Genomic DNA, 13,411 nt, shown 5'->3' on the forward strand with positions numbered 1-13,411 from the left:
TGGGATAGAGTCGGGCACATCGACGCTGGAAACAACTCATAGCCGCGGGATAGGTGACCATCGAGGTGGCCTGGTTAGAAGACCCACTTTGGTTCTCTTGGACTTCACCCCAGTGTTTTTAAAAGCTCTTAGACCCCCTTGCTCTCAATCTTTACACCAATTCACCCAGTCCTCATGACTCCTCCATGCTAATTCATGCACTTCATTCATCCAAATGTCTTCTCCGAAGCAACTTCATACTCTCATGCCATCTCCATAGCTATTCACCCAGTAACCACAAAGGGCAGATCTCAGCAGCCATGTGGAGATAGAAAAGTTCAAACAATCTAACTCCTACTCATACATACTTGACACTAAAATAATTCCAATGTTCAGCACCACTCGCAACTCCTCAGATACTAAAGCACTCTGTGTCCATATGCAGTAATATCTGGACAAGATTCAGACTTGGGCTAATAGATGGCAAGTAACATTCATCACACTAGTGCCAGGAAATGATCATCTCCAATAACAGATAATTGACCCATCTCTCCTTGACATTCAATGGCAATACAATCATTGAATCCCCCACGATCAACATCCTGTAGATTAACATTGACCAGAAATTTAATTGGACCAGCCATATGAATACAATGGCTACAAAGACAAGTCAGAGACTGGGAATTCTGAGGTAACTCATCTCCTGTCTCCCCATAGCCTTGTCCAACCACAAGGCACAAATCAGGAGTGTGATGGAATACTTTTCACTTGCCTGGATGAGGGCAACTCTAACACTCGAGAAGCTTGACACCTCTCAAGAAAAAGCAGTCTGCTTGATCTGCACCCCATCCAACAACTTTAACATCCACTCCCTCCACCACTGACATAGTGGCAGCAAGGTGTACTATACACAGGGTGCAACTCATCAAGGCTCTTTCAACAAAACCTCTTCCACGTAGAAAGACAAAGACAGCAGATGCATGGGAACACAACTGTCTGCAAGCTCCCCTCCAAATCACAGATCATCCTGGCTCGGAACTATAATCACAGTTCCTTCATTGTCATTGGATCAAAATTCTGGAACTCACATATGTTGGCCTTGCCACTGGTACCCTTGTTAAATGGAGAAATTAGAAAGGAAATAGGCTGTCAATCAAAACAAAACTCCAGAGAGTGTTTTTTTTATCTCTAGCTCCAGCTTCAGCTTGTCCTTTTTTAATGTTTAAAAGGCTAGGGATTTTTAAAAAAACTTTAATGAAGACACTTGAATAGATCTTACTCACTCTTCAAGAACTGTTAGTCCATTTCATGGGCAAAACTTTCTGTTTTCCATCAGTGGTTTTTGTCGGCATGGGGTGACCATAACAGAATTTGGATTGCTTTCCCACCTCAATTGCTCGGCAATTTTACAGTGGGGCAGCCAAGGCCTAGGCCACACCCCCACGCTTGCCCCAGTTGAGGCCCCTTAATTCCCTTAAGTAGCCAATTAATGATCACTTAAGGGCCGTTTCATGCCCACCCTCAATTTCCAACTGGCAGGATAGGAACGAGGGCAGGGGGGAAACCGAGAAAATGACCCTGTTCAGGCACTGCCCAGAAAGGGGGGTGGTGATAGGGCACCACAATCAACAGCCTCCTTTCAATATTGGACAGCCCCCTGCCCCGCAAATAGCTGGCCCCTAAATATAAGAGAGGGTGCTCCTATATTCCTCCAGACCTCCACATGGTCCAGGAGGACATGCAGGGAGGCACAATAAACTTAGGCACTGGTCCCCTTCCAGGTGTTATTATTGAGTATGTCTGGGCATCTTTTAAAAATGGAAAGTGCTCTCCATCCCCACCCCAGGTGGGAGAATTCCACCCATGGTCTATTTCTTCTAATAAACAGCAATTCCTGTTTACCAACCTTGAAATTGGTTCAAAAGTGGGAGAATGGTTTGATTCAGCGTTCTGAGGAGAATGAGCTTACCTCGGCTGCCTAATTTGATTGATAAATCTACAGCCAAAAGCTATGTGAAATTAAGAAAAAATATGAGACGGTCTTGCTAGTTCGACATTTTTCTTCTTGCTGCATTACTCTATGAGTTGAAGAATTCCATAAGGATTCAGTCCTATGAGTAAAACTTCTCATCACGGCACCTGGTTCATACTGATAGCACTGCCAACAAAAACCCACAACATTAAGATGTTTGCTGTTTTGAAAGAGACACTGGAATTAAAGTAACAAATTGTAAACTAACCAATCAACTGTATTTATTCTTGCATTTTAATCATCTTGAATATTAGGTTGTGTATTTTACTTTCCGAGGTTGAGTGCGAGCCCAAAGTGAACACACATGAAATTGTGTGAAATGATGTCAGGTGTGCATCCCAACACCATTGCACACATGTGCAATATTGAAGTTGGTAGGAGGATCGGAGCCACGCCCACCGATAATTGAAGGACCAATTAAAACCATTGCCCAAGGGCAGATAAAATGTCCTGGCACTTTCATTTTATTTGTGATTTTGTTGCTGTCATATTTCTGAGTTTTGCCACATTTCCTTTTGAATGTGCTAGCTGCTTCACTTAGAAATATGTGCCAATTTCAAACAAAATAGATCGCTCTGTACAAAAATGGGAAACATCGAGTTTACAAAAGATATTGACCTTGAAAATCCAGGGCCATTTGGCTGCACTGTATTTATAGGGGGAGGTTGGGTGAGGGAGGGGAGGGAGTTTGAACTGAGGGCAGTGGCTCTCTAAAGATCAGACTCTCCATGACCCAAGCCTTCATTGTGACCCAGCACACAGATACTGCAAGATTATCATCGGGAGTGGTGGATGTAGAATATGACTAGATTGCTGTGTCATTAAAAACTGTTCTTTAAAAATAATTTTCCGACAAAAGGGAACAACCATATTTCCTTTGCAGCCCTCAGCAGCCCCTCACTCATTTTGGACCTCATTCCCCACCACCACCATCTCATGGAGGGGAGGGGGGATGTTTAATGCAGCTGTGGTTGTGAGCCAGGAGTGGTCCAATGAGCACAAGTTGCCGGCTCTGACTGAAGGAGGGGGGCGGGGGGGAGCCAATGATCGCGGGGTGGCAGGAGAAGAGGTTGATGATTGCGAGGGAGGGGGTGGCAGGGATGGGATGGGCAGCCTCTGGGTTGGGGAAAGGTTTCTTGCAGTTCTGATCAAGGCGCCTTCTCTGAGTATTGGTTTTGTTGACATGTTTAAGTCCCGCTAAACCCCCCCCCCCCCGCCCCCATGACAGCATGAATCAGACCCCTTGACCATTGGATTTTTTTGGCAGAGTGTGGTAGAATTTGGAAAGAAAACCAACCAGTTTCTCTCGAGAGAAACATGCTGGTTTTCTTGCCAGACATAAAACTCTGGGCAGGATTTTCCAGTGCTCACCCCAAGACTGGAAAATCCCACATAAGTCAACAGACCTTTGAATCGTCCGCCCCCCCCTCCCCCACCCCATCCCCGACCCGCTACGATTCGCCCTCTGCCATTTTTTGGTAAGATCTTGCTCTTAGTCCATGTAGATTTTCACAGTAACTTAATTGTGGTGTTAACATAAGCCTACTTAGAACATAGAACATAGAACAGTGCAGCACAGAACAGGCCCTTCGGCCCACAATGTTGTGCCGAGCTTTATCTAAAACCAAGATCAAGCTATCCCACTCTCTATCATTCTGGTGTGCTCCATGTGCCTATCCAATAATCGCTTAAATGTTCCTAAAGTGTCTGACTCCACTATCACTGCAGGCACTCCATTCCACACCCCAACCACTCACTGAGTAAAGAACCCACCTCGGACATCCTTCCTATATCTCCCACCATGAACCCTATAGTTATGCCCCCTTGTAATAGCTCCATCCACCCGAGGAAATAGTCTTTGAACGTTCACTCTATCTATCCCCTTCATCATTTTATAAACCTCTATTAAGTCACCCCTCAACCTCCTCCGCTCCAGAGAGAACAGCCCTAGCTCCCTCAACCACTCCTCATAAGACCTACCCTCCAAACCAGGCAGCATCCTGGTAAATCTCCTCTGTACCCTTTCCAGCGCTTCCACATCCTTCTTATAGTGAGGTGACCAGAACTGCACACAATATTATGCTGAAAAAGTACTTTTTTGGCTATAAAGCACTTTGGAACATCAAAAGGTCATGAAAGGCACAATATAAATTCAACTGCTTTATTTAAACTGAGCAGACTAGTGCATTGGCCTCTCCATCCAGCAGTAATGCTAACTCCTAGAGGGGGAAACTAAAGTGGTGGAGAAAAGGTTTCAGACAAAACTCTGGCAGACCTCTCCCCAATTGCCAGAGGGTCAATTGCAGTTGACATTGGTTACTGACAACATAGTTACTAATACCACAGGAGTACTGGTAGGTGCAGATCCGTCACCTCTGGTGGGCAAACATAATCAAAAGAGCTGGCTGCTGAAATAAATGATTAAAGATTCACAATAAATTTAAAAAAGAATAAACAAGTCTTGCTGCAATTGTATATGGCTTTGGTCTTCATATTTAAGAAAGGATTTATTTGCATTGGGGAGGGGCAAGGGCTATGGTGATAAGGTGGGAAAGTAGAGTTGAGGATCATATCAGATCAGTCACGATCTCATTGAAGGGAATTCACATGTATGTTTGCATGCATATTGCCAACCAAAATTATATATTGATTGAACTTCTCTATAGCATTAAGATATCTTAATTGCTTTCTAACTTGAAATTAGAAATTCTACTCACAGGTTCATCACCCTCGTTCCTATGCCCTCCTGTTGCTCGTCAAGTAAACACTCTACCTGCCCGATTTCAGACAAATTAAATCAGCACTGAGCAGGAATCAAATCGTACTTTTGTAGGACGTATGGTGCAGAAGCCATTTACCTCTCAATACTAGTTTAGAGTGCAGTGATTGTTGTTTGATTGTGGGCAAATGGAGTCATTAAGTTCAGGATTCTATGATCAACAATGAGACAAATGCCTAGGCAGATTTTGGTACTGCAAAAGGGAGTCATATTGGCCAAGATATTAGAACTTCACATTGTCAAACACTGCTCAATGAACTTTAGAATAGGCTGGGCAAGCTTCAGTTTGTCACTTCATCTGAAAGCAGCACCCACTCATGAGAATGCCCCCTAAAGTAGGTACTCAAGTCCTAGAATGAGGTTTGAATCCACAACATTCTCATTCACTGTCATGGGGTGGGAGGGGAGAGATGGGGGGAGGGGAGAGGTAGCATAGCAATGGAGTCCTAAAATAATTTCGTAATTTTAATATGTTGCATCTTCAAAATATGCAGAGGAAATACACACTCCAAAGAAAAGAAAATAAACTGCAGATGTACAGCCTTTTTAACAGCACCAGCTAATTTAGGTTCAAGAAAAAATGTTTCTTGGATGGCACACAATCAGCATTCTGTTTGAAATTATCTCCTTACTTTCAGACATTCAATGTTGTTTCGTTATTATTAATTGGATGTGAAATACGCCCACCCTCATGATTATAAGGTTCTTAACTACAGCAGACTCTCCTTTATCTTTGATCATATATTTTAAAGGTTATATTTTTATAAAATACTATGAACCATTTCAGTAAGCATAACAGCACATATTCAAGCATGTAAAAACTTTGGTTCCCTAGTATTCAGATACTAGAGCTTCACCTTTTTTTAAAAACTTGCTTTTTTCAATGAATTTAAGACCATCAGCAGATTGTAGAAAAATGCAATCTTTGATGGAAAATAAACTTCAGCAAGGACCATGTTTTTCCAAAAAATAAACATAACCTCCAGTGACTCCACACGCTTCCTGACCACATATGCAGGCTGACCCAGACCTTGCAAAACCTTGGCATACTGTTCAACCCAGAAGTAAATTGAACTTCTCATCCCCCATCAACAGGATAACTTCCACCTGCCTCTGGCATATCTTACCTCCAATGTCCCTAATGGACTCTCCCACAGATTTTGTCATCTTGACACCCAATTTCACCAATAAACTTTATACGTTATTGATCGCAGGACCATATTTGTGCCAGGCGGAATTTGCGCCCAGGAAGGTTTTCCCCGGGCGGAATCCGCGCCCAGGAAGGTTCGCTCCGGGCGCGGTTCCCGCCAGGCTCGCTTCCCCACCACCCCCAGGCCCCGCCCACTCCCCCATTGTGGTTGCTGGGGTTGCGGCGCGTGCGCGGTGCGGGCCGGGATTTTACCCATAATCCGGCGGCAGCGCCACTTCCTCCGCGTGAGCGGATCCTGGAGAGCCGGCAAGGCCGGAGAGGCGGGCAGCCAGTCAGCGAGTGAATGTGGAGATGCCCCCCAAGAAATCCAGCAGCCAGCCCAGCAAGAAGGCTGAGCAGAAGAAGAAAGAGAAGGTCATCGAGGTGAGAGACAGGTCTGATTACTTACCCTCCTCTCCGGCGGTGCCCTCCCGGCAGCGGGGAGAGAGAGAGAGGGTGGATGGATGGATGAGGCCCCAGGGTGGAGGAGGAGGCCCCAGGGTGGTGGTGGGGGAGGAGGAGACGACCCCAGGGTGGAGGAGGAGGCCCCAGGGTGGAGGAGGCAGGGCTCCCTGTTTCCATCCCGGGCCGGCTCCCCCGCTGCCCAGGTTAGTCACCTCGGTGGAGTTGTGAGGCCCGGGCTGGCTGGCTGGGTAGGCGGGCGGCTGATCCTCACACCACAGCCTGAGGGAAGAGGCAAGCTGTCAGCATCCAGCTCTGATGGAAGGTCACCGGAGCTGAAACATTAACTCTTGTTCCTATCACTCTCTCCAGGGCAGCTGCCAGGCTTTCCCAGCGCTTTCCCTGTTTCTCTTTATTTCCCATTCCCAGCAGCTTGCAGCATCCTGTGGCAATTTTGGCACTGCCTGTGACTACAATAACCGCCTGCTTTTGCCCTGGATTACCTTAAACATGCGGTTGCCAGCCTGCAATAAGTCAAAACCCTCAGTTCTGGTAACTTGGAAGATGAGGGAACATGCTGGAAATTCTCAGAGTTGGCAACTCCTATGGCGAGCGAGGTGGCTAATGTTTTAGGTTGCTGACCCTTCAGAATTATAATGAAAGGTCATCAGCTTGAAATGCTATTCCTGATTCTTAATTTGGTTGGTTAACTGTAGAATCAATGCAGCATTTAATGTTTCTCCATAAAAATGTGGCTACTTTAATGTGATATGTTAGTGCAAGATGTATTAATTCCAAATTGTTCTTTATTTCATAGATGGGCTTTTCGCTGTGTGGCGGGGGTTGGTTGGTGAAGGTTGACCATTGGGGGTCTTTAAAATATGAATTGTTGATAGAGTGGGAAACAGCATAACTAGAAGCCATCAATATCAGATAGTCACGAAGAAACCTAGTAGAGAATTCAGAATAATGGGTGACACAGTGACATAGCAGTTGGCACTGCTGCCTCACAGAAGGAGCAGCGCTCCGAAAGCTTATGGCTTGTGCTACCAAATAAACCTGTTGGACTTTAATCTGGTGTTGTGAGACTTCTTACTGTGCTTACCCCAGTCCAACGCCGGCATCTCCACATCATGGCCTCACAGCACCAGGGTCCCAGGTTCAATTCCGGTCTCGGGTCACTGTCTGTGTGGATATTGCACTTTCTCCCTGTGCCTGCGTGGGTTTCCTCCGAGTGCTCCGGTTTCCTCCCACAGTCCAAAGATGTGCGGGTTAGGTTGATTGGCCATGCTAAATTGACCCTAGTGTCAGAGGGATTAGCAGGGTAAATGTGTGGTGTGATGGGAATAGAGCCTGGGTGGGATTGTGGTTGGTACAGACTCAATGGGTTGAATGGCCTCCTTCTGTACTGTAGGAATTCTATGAAGAAGCTACTTTACCCAATGAATGGTAAGAAAGTGGAACTTGCTACTGCAGGGAGTGGTTGCAAGGAATATTATAGATAAGTTTAAGAGGAGCTAGACAAAGCATAAGAGAGAAGGGGTGGTTGTGATGGTAAATTTAGTTGAGAAAAGATGGATGGAATATCCAGGATGGATGAGTTGGACCAAATGACCTGCTTCTGTGCCACATCGCCTCTGTGATTCTTTGCTTAAAAAAGCAATGTATCTCACAAGGGACTTGTAATATTACCAGAAATAGTGGCATGTCTGAGGATTTGGAAGGTTTTTGAATTCAGTCATTGTTGAAAATAAAATGACAGAATACAACTATAAGCTAACTGGAGACAGCAGGATTGTGAAAGCTTCATATATGCTGATATGATTGGAATAGAGATTGAACAGTCTGGACCTATAATTCATCTAAGCATTAGATAATCTCATTGAAACAGCTAAAAAATCTTTAGTGGCTTAAGGGTTCCGGTTTCCTTCCACAGACTAACGGTATGCAGGTTAAGTTGATGGGCCATGCTATGTTGGCCCTAAGTGTCAGGGGTATTAGCGGAGTAAATATGTGGGGTTTTGGGGATACGGCCTGGGATAGTTGTCAGTGAGGTTTGATGGGACGAATGGCCTCCTTCTGCTATGATCTATGTCATTCCTAACTGAACAAAAACTAACAGAGCCAGAGGTCATGGTACATATTGGTACCAATGACATAGGTAGAAAAGGGAAGAGGTCCTGAAAGGAGAATATAGGGATTGGGAAGGGAGTTGAGAAGAAGGACCGCAAAGGTAGTAATCTCGGGATTGCTGCCTGTGCCACGTGACAGTGAGAGTAGGAATGGAATGAGGTGGAGGATAAATGTGTGGCTGAGGGATTGGAGCAGGGGGCAGGGATTCAGGTTTCTGGATCATTGGGACTTCTTTTGGGGCAGGTGTGACCTGTACAATAAGGACGGGTTGCACTTGAATCCCAGGGGGACCAATATCCTGGCGGGGAGGTTTGCTAAGGCTACTGGGGAGAGTTTAAACTAGTATGGTTGGGGGGTGGGAATCAAATTGAAATGACTGGGAGAGAGGAGGTTAGCTCACAAATAGAGAAAGCTTGCCGACAGTGTGAGGGAGGATAGGCAGGTGATAGAGAAGGGGAGCGTTCAGACTGAAGGTTTGAGATGTGTCTATTTTAACGCAAGCAGTGTTGTGAACGAAGTGGATGAGCTTAGAGCGTGGATCACTACTTGGAAATATGATGTGGTGGCCATTACAGAGATTTGGATGACTTGGGGACAGGACTGGTTACTTCAAGTGCCGGGTTTCAGATGTTTCAGAAGGGACAGGGAGGGAGGCAAAAGAGGTGGGGGAGTGGCACTGTCGATCAGAGATAGTGTCACAGCTGCAGAAAAGATGGACACCATGGAGGGATTGTCTACGGAGTCTCTGTGGGTGGAGGTTAGGAACAGGAAAGGGTCAATAACGTTACTGGGTGGTTTCTATAGGCCGCCCAATAGTAACAGGGATGTTGAGGAGCAGATAGGGAAACAGATCCTGGAAAGGTGTAATAATAACAGAATTGTCGTGATGGGAGATTTTAATTTCCCAAATATTAATTGGAATCTCCGTAGAGTAAGGGGTGTAGATGGGGAGGAGTTTGTTAGGTGTGTTCAGGAGGGTTTCTTGACACAGTATGTAGATAAGCCTACAAGAGGAGAGGCTGTACTTGATTTGGTATTGGGAAATGAACCTGGTCAGGTGTCAGATCTCTGTGGGAGAGCATTTTGGAGATAGTGATCATAATTCTATCTCCTTTACAATAGCATTGGGGAGAGATAGGATCAGACAAGTTAGAAAAGTGTTTATTTGGAGTAAGGGGAATTATGAGGCCATCAGGCAGGAAATTGGAAAGAGGTTTTCTCAGGGAAATGCACGGAAGAAATGTGGCAACTTTTCAGGGAATATTTGTCTGGAGTTCTGCATAGCAACGTTCCAATGAGACAGGGAAGTTATGGTAGGTTACAGGAATCTAGTCAAGAAGAAAAGAAAAGCTTACAAAAGGTTCAGGGAGCTAGGGTAATGTTAGAGATCTAGAAGAGTATACGGCTAATAGGAAGGATCTTAAGGAAATTAGGAGAGCCAGAAGGGGTCATGAGAAGGCCTTGGCAGGCAGGATTAAGGAAAACCCCAAGGCATTCTACAAGTATGTGAAGAGCAAGAGGATAAGACGTTAAAGAATAGGACCTATCAAGTGTGACGGTGGGAAAGTTTGTATGGAACCAGAAGAAATAGCAGAGGTACTTAATGAACACTTTACTTCAGTATTCACTATGGAAAAGGATCTTGGCGTTGTAGTGCAGACTTGCAGCGGACTGAAAAGCTTGAGCATGTAGATATTAAGAAAGAGGATGCGTTGGAGCTTTTGAAAAGCATCAAGTTAGATAAGTTGCCGGGACCGGATGAGATGTACCCCAGGCTACTGTGGGAGGCGAGGGAGGAGATTGCTGAGCCTCTGGCGATGATCTTTGCATCATCAATGGAGACGGGAGAGGTTCCGGAGGATTGGAGGATTGTGGATGTTGTTCCTTTATTCAAGAAAGGGAGTAGAGATAGCCCTGGAAATTATAGACCAGTGAGTCTAACCTCAGTGGTTGGTAAGTTGATGGAGAAGATCCTGAGAGGCAGGATTTATGAACATTTGGAGAGGTATAATATGATTAAGAATAGTCAGCATGGCTTTGCCAAAGGCAGATCATGCCTTACGAGCCTGATTGAAATTTTTGAGGATGTGACTAAACACATTGATGAAGGAAGAGCAGTAGATGTAGCATATATGGACTTCAGCAAGGTATTTGATAAGGTGCCCCATGCAAGGCTTATTGAGAAATTGAGGGGGCATGGGATCCAAGGGGACATTGCTTTGTAGATCCAGAACTGGCTTGCCCACAGAAGGCAAAGAGTGGTTATAGATGGGTCATATTCTGCATGGAGGTCGGTCACCAGTGGAGTGCCCCAGGGATCTGTTCTGGGACCCTTACTCTGTGATTTTTATAAATGACCTGGATGAGGAAGTGGAGGGATGGGTTGGTAAGTTTGCTGATGACGCAAAGGTTGGAGGTGTTGTGGATAGTGTGGAGGGATGTCAGAAGTTGCAGCGAGACGTTAATAGGATGCAAGACTGGGCGGAGTTCAACCCAGATAAGTGTGAGCTGGTTCATTTTGGCAAGTCAAATAGGATGGCGGAATATAATATTAATGGTAGGACTCTTGGCAGTGTGGAAGATCAGCAGGATCTTGGGGTCCGAGTTCATAGGACACTCAAAGTAGCTGTGCAGGTTGAGGCTGTGGTTAAGAAGGCGTATGGTGTACTGGCCTTCATCAATCGAGGAATTGAGTTTAGGAGTCGTGAGATAATGTTGCAGCTATACAGGACCCTGGTCAGACCCCACTTGGAGTACTGTGCTCAGTTCTGGTCACCTCATTACAGGAAGGATGTGGAAGCCATAGAAAGGGTGCAGAGGATGTTGCCTGGGTTGGGGAGCATGCCTTATGAGGATAGGTTGAGTGAACTCGGCCTTTTCTCCTTGGAGAGACGAAGGATGAGGGGTGGCCTGATAGAGGTGTATAAGATGTTGAGAGGTATTGATCGAGTGGACAGTCAGAGGCTTTTTCCCAGGGCTGAAATGGTTGCCACAAGAGGACACAGGTTTAAGGTGCTGGGGAGTAGGTACAGAGGAGATGTCGGGTAATTTTTTCACTCAGAGGGTCGTGGGTTCGTGGAATGGGCTGCCAGCAACGGTGGTGGAGGCGGATTCGATAGGGTCTTTTAAGAGACTTTTAGATAAGTACATGGAACTTAGTAAGATAGAGGGTTATAGGTAAGCCTAGTAATTGCTAAGGTAGGGACATGTTCGGCACAACTTTGTGGGCTGAAGGGCCTGTATTGTGCTGTAGTTTTTCTATGTTTCTATGTAAAAATCTCTGTCCCGGACTGAGATCAGCCATATAGGACTGCAATGAGAGATTTCTTCACTGAAGGTTTGTGAATCTTTGGAATTCATTACCCCAGAGAGCTGTCAATGATCAGTTGTTGAGGCCGATTAGCTCAGTTGGCTGAACAGCTGGTTCACGATGCAGAGCGATGTCAACAAAGTGGGTTAATTCCCATACCTGCTGGGGTCATTCATGAAGGCCTGCCTTCTCAACCATGCCCCTTGCCTGAGATGTGGTGATCATCAGGTTAAATCGCCACCAGTCAGCTCTCCCTTTCAAAGGGAAAAACAACCTATCTTCTTCTGGGACAATGGTAACTTTATATTCAAGATAGATAAATCCATAGATTTTTGCAAAATAAGATTGTCATGGAATAATGTCGCTAGTATGGGAATGTGGAGTTAAGTATAAGTTCAGCCATAATCTTACCCAAAGAGCCATCTGGTTTACTCCTTATATTCTTTAAAGTAGAAAACATTTTTTTTTAATGTGGATGCAAGTCAAGGATGGAGATATTGGAAGTGGCTAAAAGCTGGGTCAGAATGGTAGATTTTGGAAAGGGAAACTGAGGTCAAGAGAGGGAATTCTAGAGCATATGGCCAAGGGAATTGTAAACCAGACCAATATTCCGTTTAAAGAAGGGGGAACCCAGGAGACGAGTGTGAGTTGGGAGAGATATATTGCTGAAAAAGTTTAGAGATGTGCGGTATCAAAGCTAAGGAGAGATTTAAATTCAAGGATGAAAATTTTTGATTTGAGATGTTAGTAAACTGGGAGATAATTCAGCGAGAGTAGAATGATGCATGAATGGGGATATGGTTCAGAATGGGAAATGGAGCAGAGTTTTAAAGGAACTGAAGTTTATAAAAGGTTCTTTGGGATAACTGAGTCTGGAAATGACAAGGATATGGATGAAGGCAGATAATGGTGGAAGTATAGGGTAGGTGGGAGACTGTTTTTGTATGATGGGATGATGAGGTTTTAATGCTTAGCAAGGCTTGATTAAGATGTTAAGTTTGTAGATGATTTTGTCAAACCTCAGTCAGTTGATTGTTAGATAGGTGGAGTTGGTGGCAAGGGTATTGAGCTTTTGCTATGACAAAAGATAATGGGTGGAATTTTCAATTATTTGCACAGAGTGCTGGCTGAGGCAAAGAAAACTGGCTTGCATTCTACACAGCCAGTTATCCTGAGCTGTTGGGGGGTGGTGGGGGTGACTAACTTAACTGTGATCCCCCGGTGGGTTCTCTTCATCTGGTTCATGTTTAGAAAACCTCCCAATGTGATGTCGAGCCAGCAAGGGGGTGTTCCAAATCTTGGGGTAATGTGACAGGGAAGCCCTTTAATTTATTAAAATTAAGCCTCCGCCCAGGAGCTTCATTATGTCACTTGGGGCGGATGGTGGGGGAAGAATCAGAAAACAACCTCGCCGGTAAGATTCTCATATTTCGAGTCTCGTGGGCTTCTGTGCCCATGGCACTGTTCACTGTGAAATTGTGGCAAATGGCCTTGATTTTCCCAAAGTTTAGCTGGAGAAAATTACAGCGCGTTTGAAATGGTGTCACGCAAGCAGGAGCAGTTTGAAAGTTGGTAGGGCAGTTTCGG

The 13,411-nt window shown here is 45.2% G+C and overlaps 1 protein-coding gene across 1 annotated transcript in view; it reads left to right on the plus strand.

The window, feature by feature from the left end:
* Window positions 1-6,172: 6,172 nt before the first annotated feature.
* Window positions 6,173-13,411, plus strand: part of zc3h15 (zinc finger CCCH-type containing 15) — a 34,802-nt gene continuing 27,563 nt past the window's right edge. The window contains exon 1 of the mRNA XM_078228535.1: window positions 6,173-6,363. Within this exon, the coding sequence (XP_078084661.1) occupies window positions 6,292-6,363 (72 nt within the window). The 5' untranslated portion in view covers window positions 6,173-6,291. The remainder of the gene's footprint in view (window positions 6,364-13,411) is intronic.

Source organism: Mustelus asterias, chromosome 14 (genome assembly GCF_964213995.1).
Source record: "Mustelus asterias chromosome 14, sMusAst1.hap1.1, whole genome shotgun sequence".
In the NCBI taxonomy this organism is placed as follows: Eukaryota; Metazoa; Chordata; class Chondrichthyes; order Carcharhiniformes; family Triakidae; genus Mustelus; species Mustelus asterias.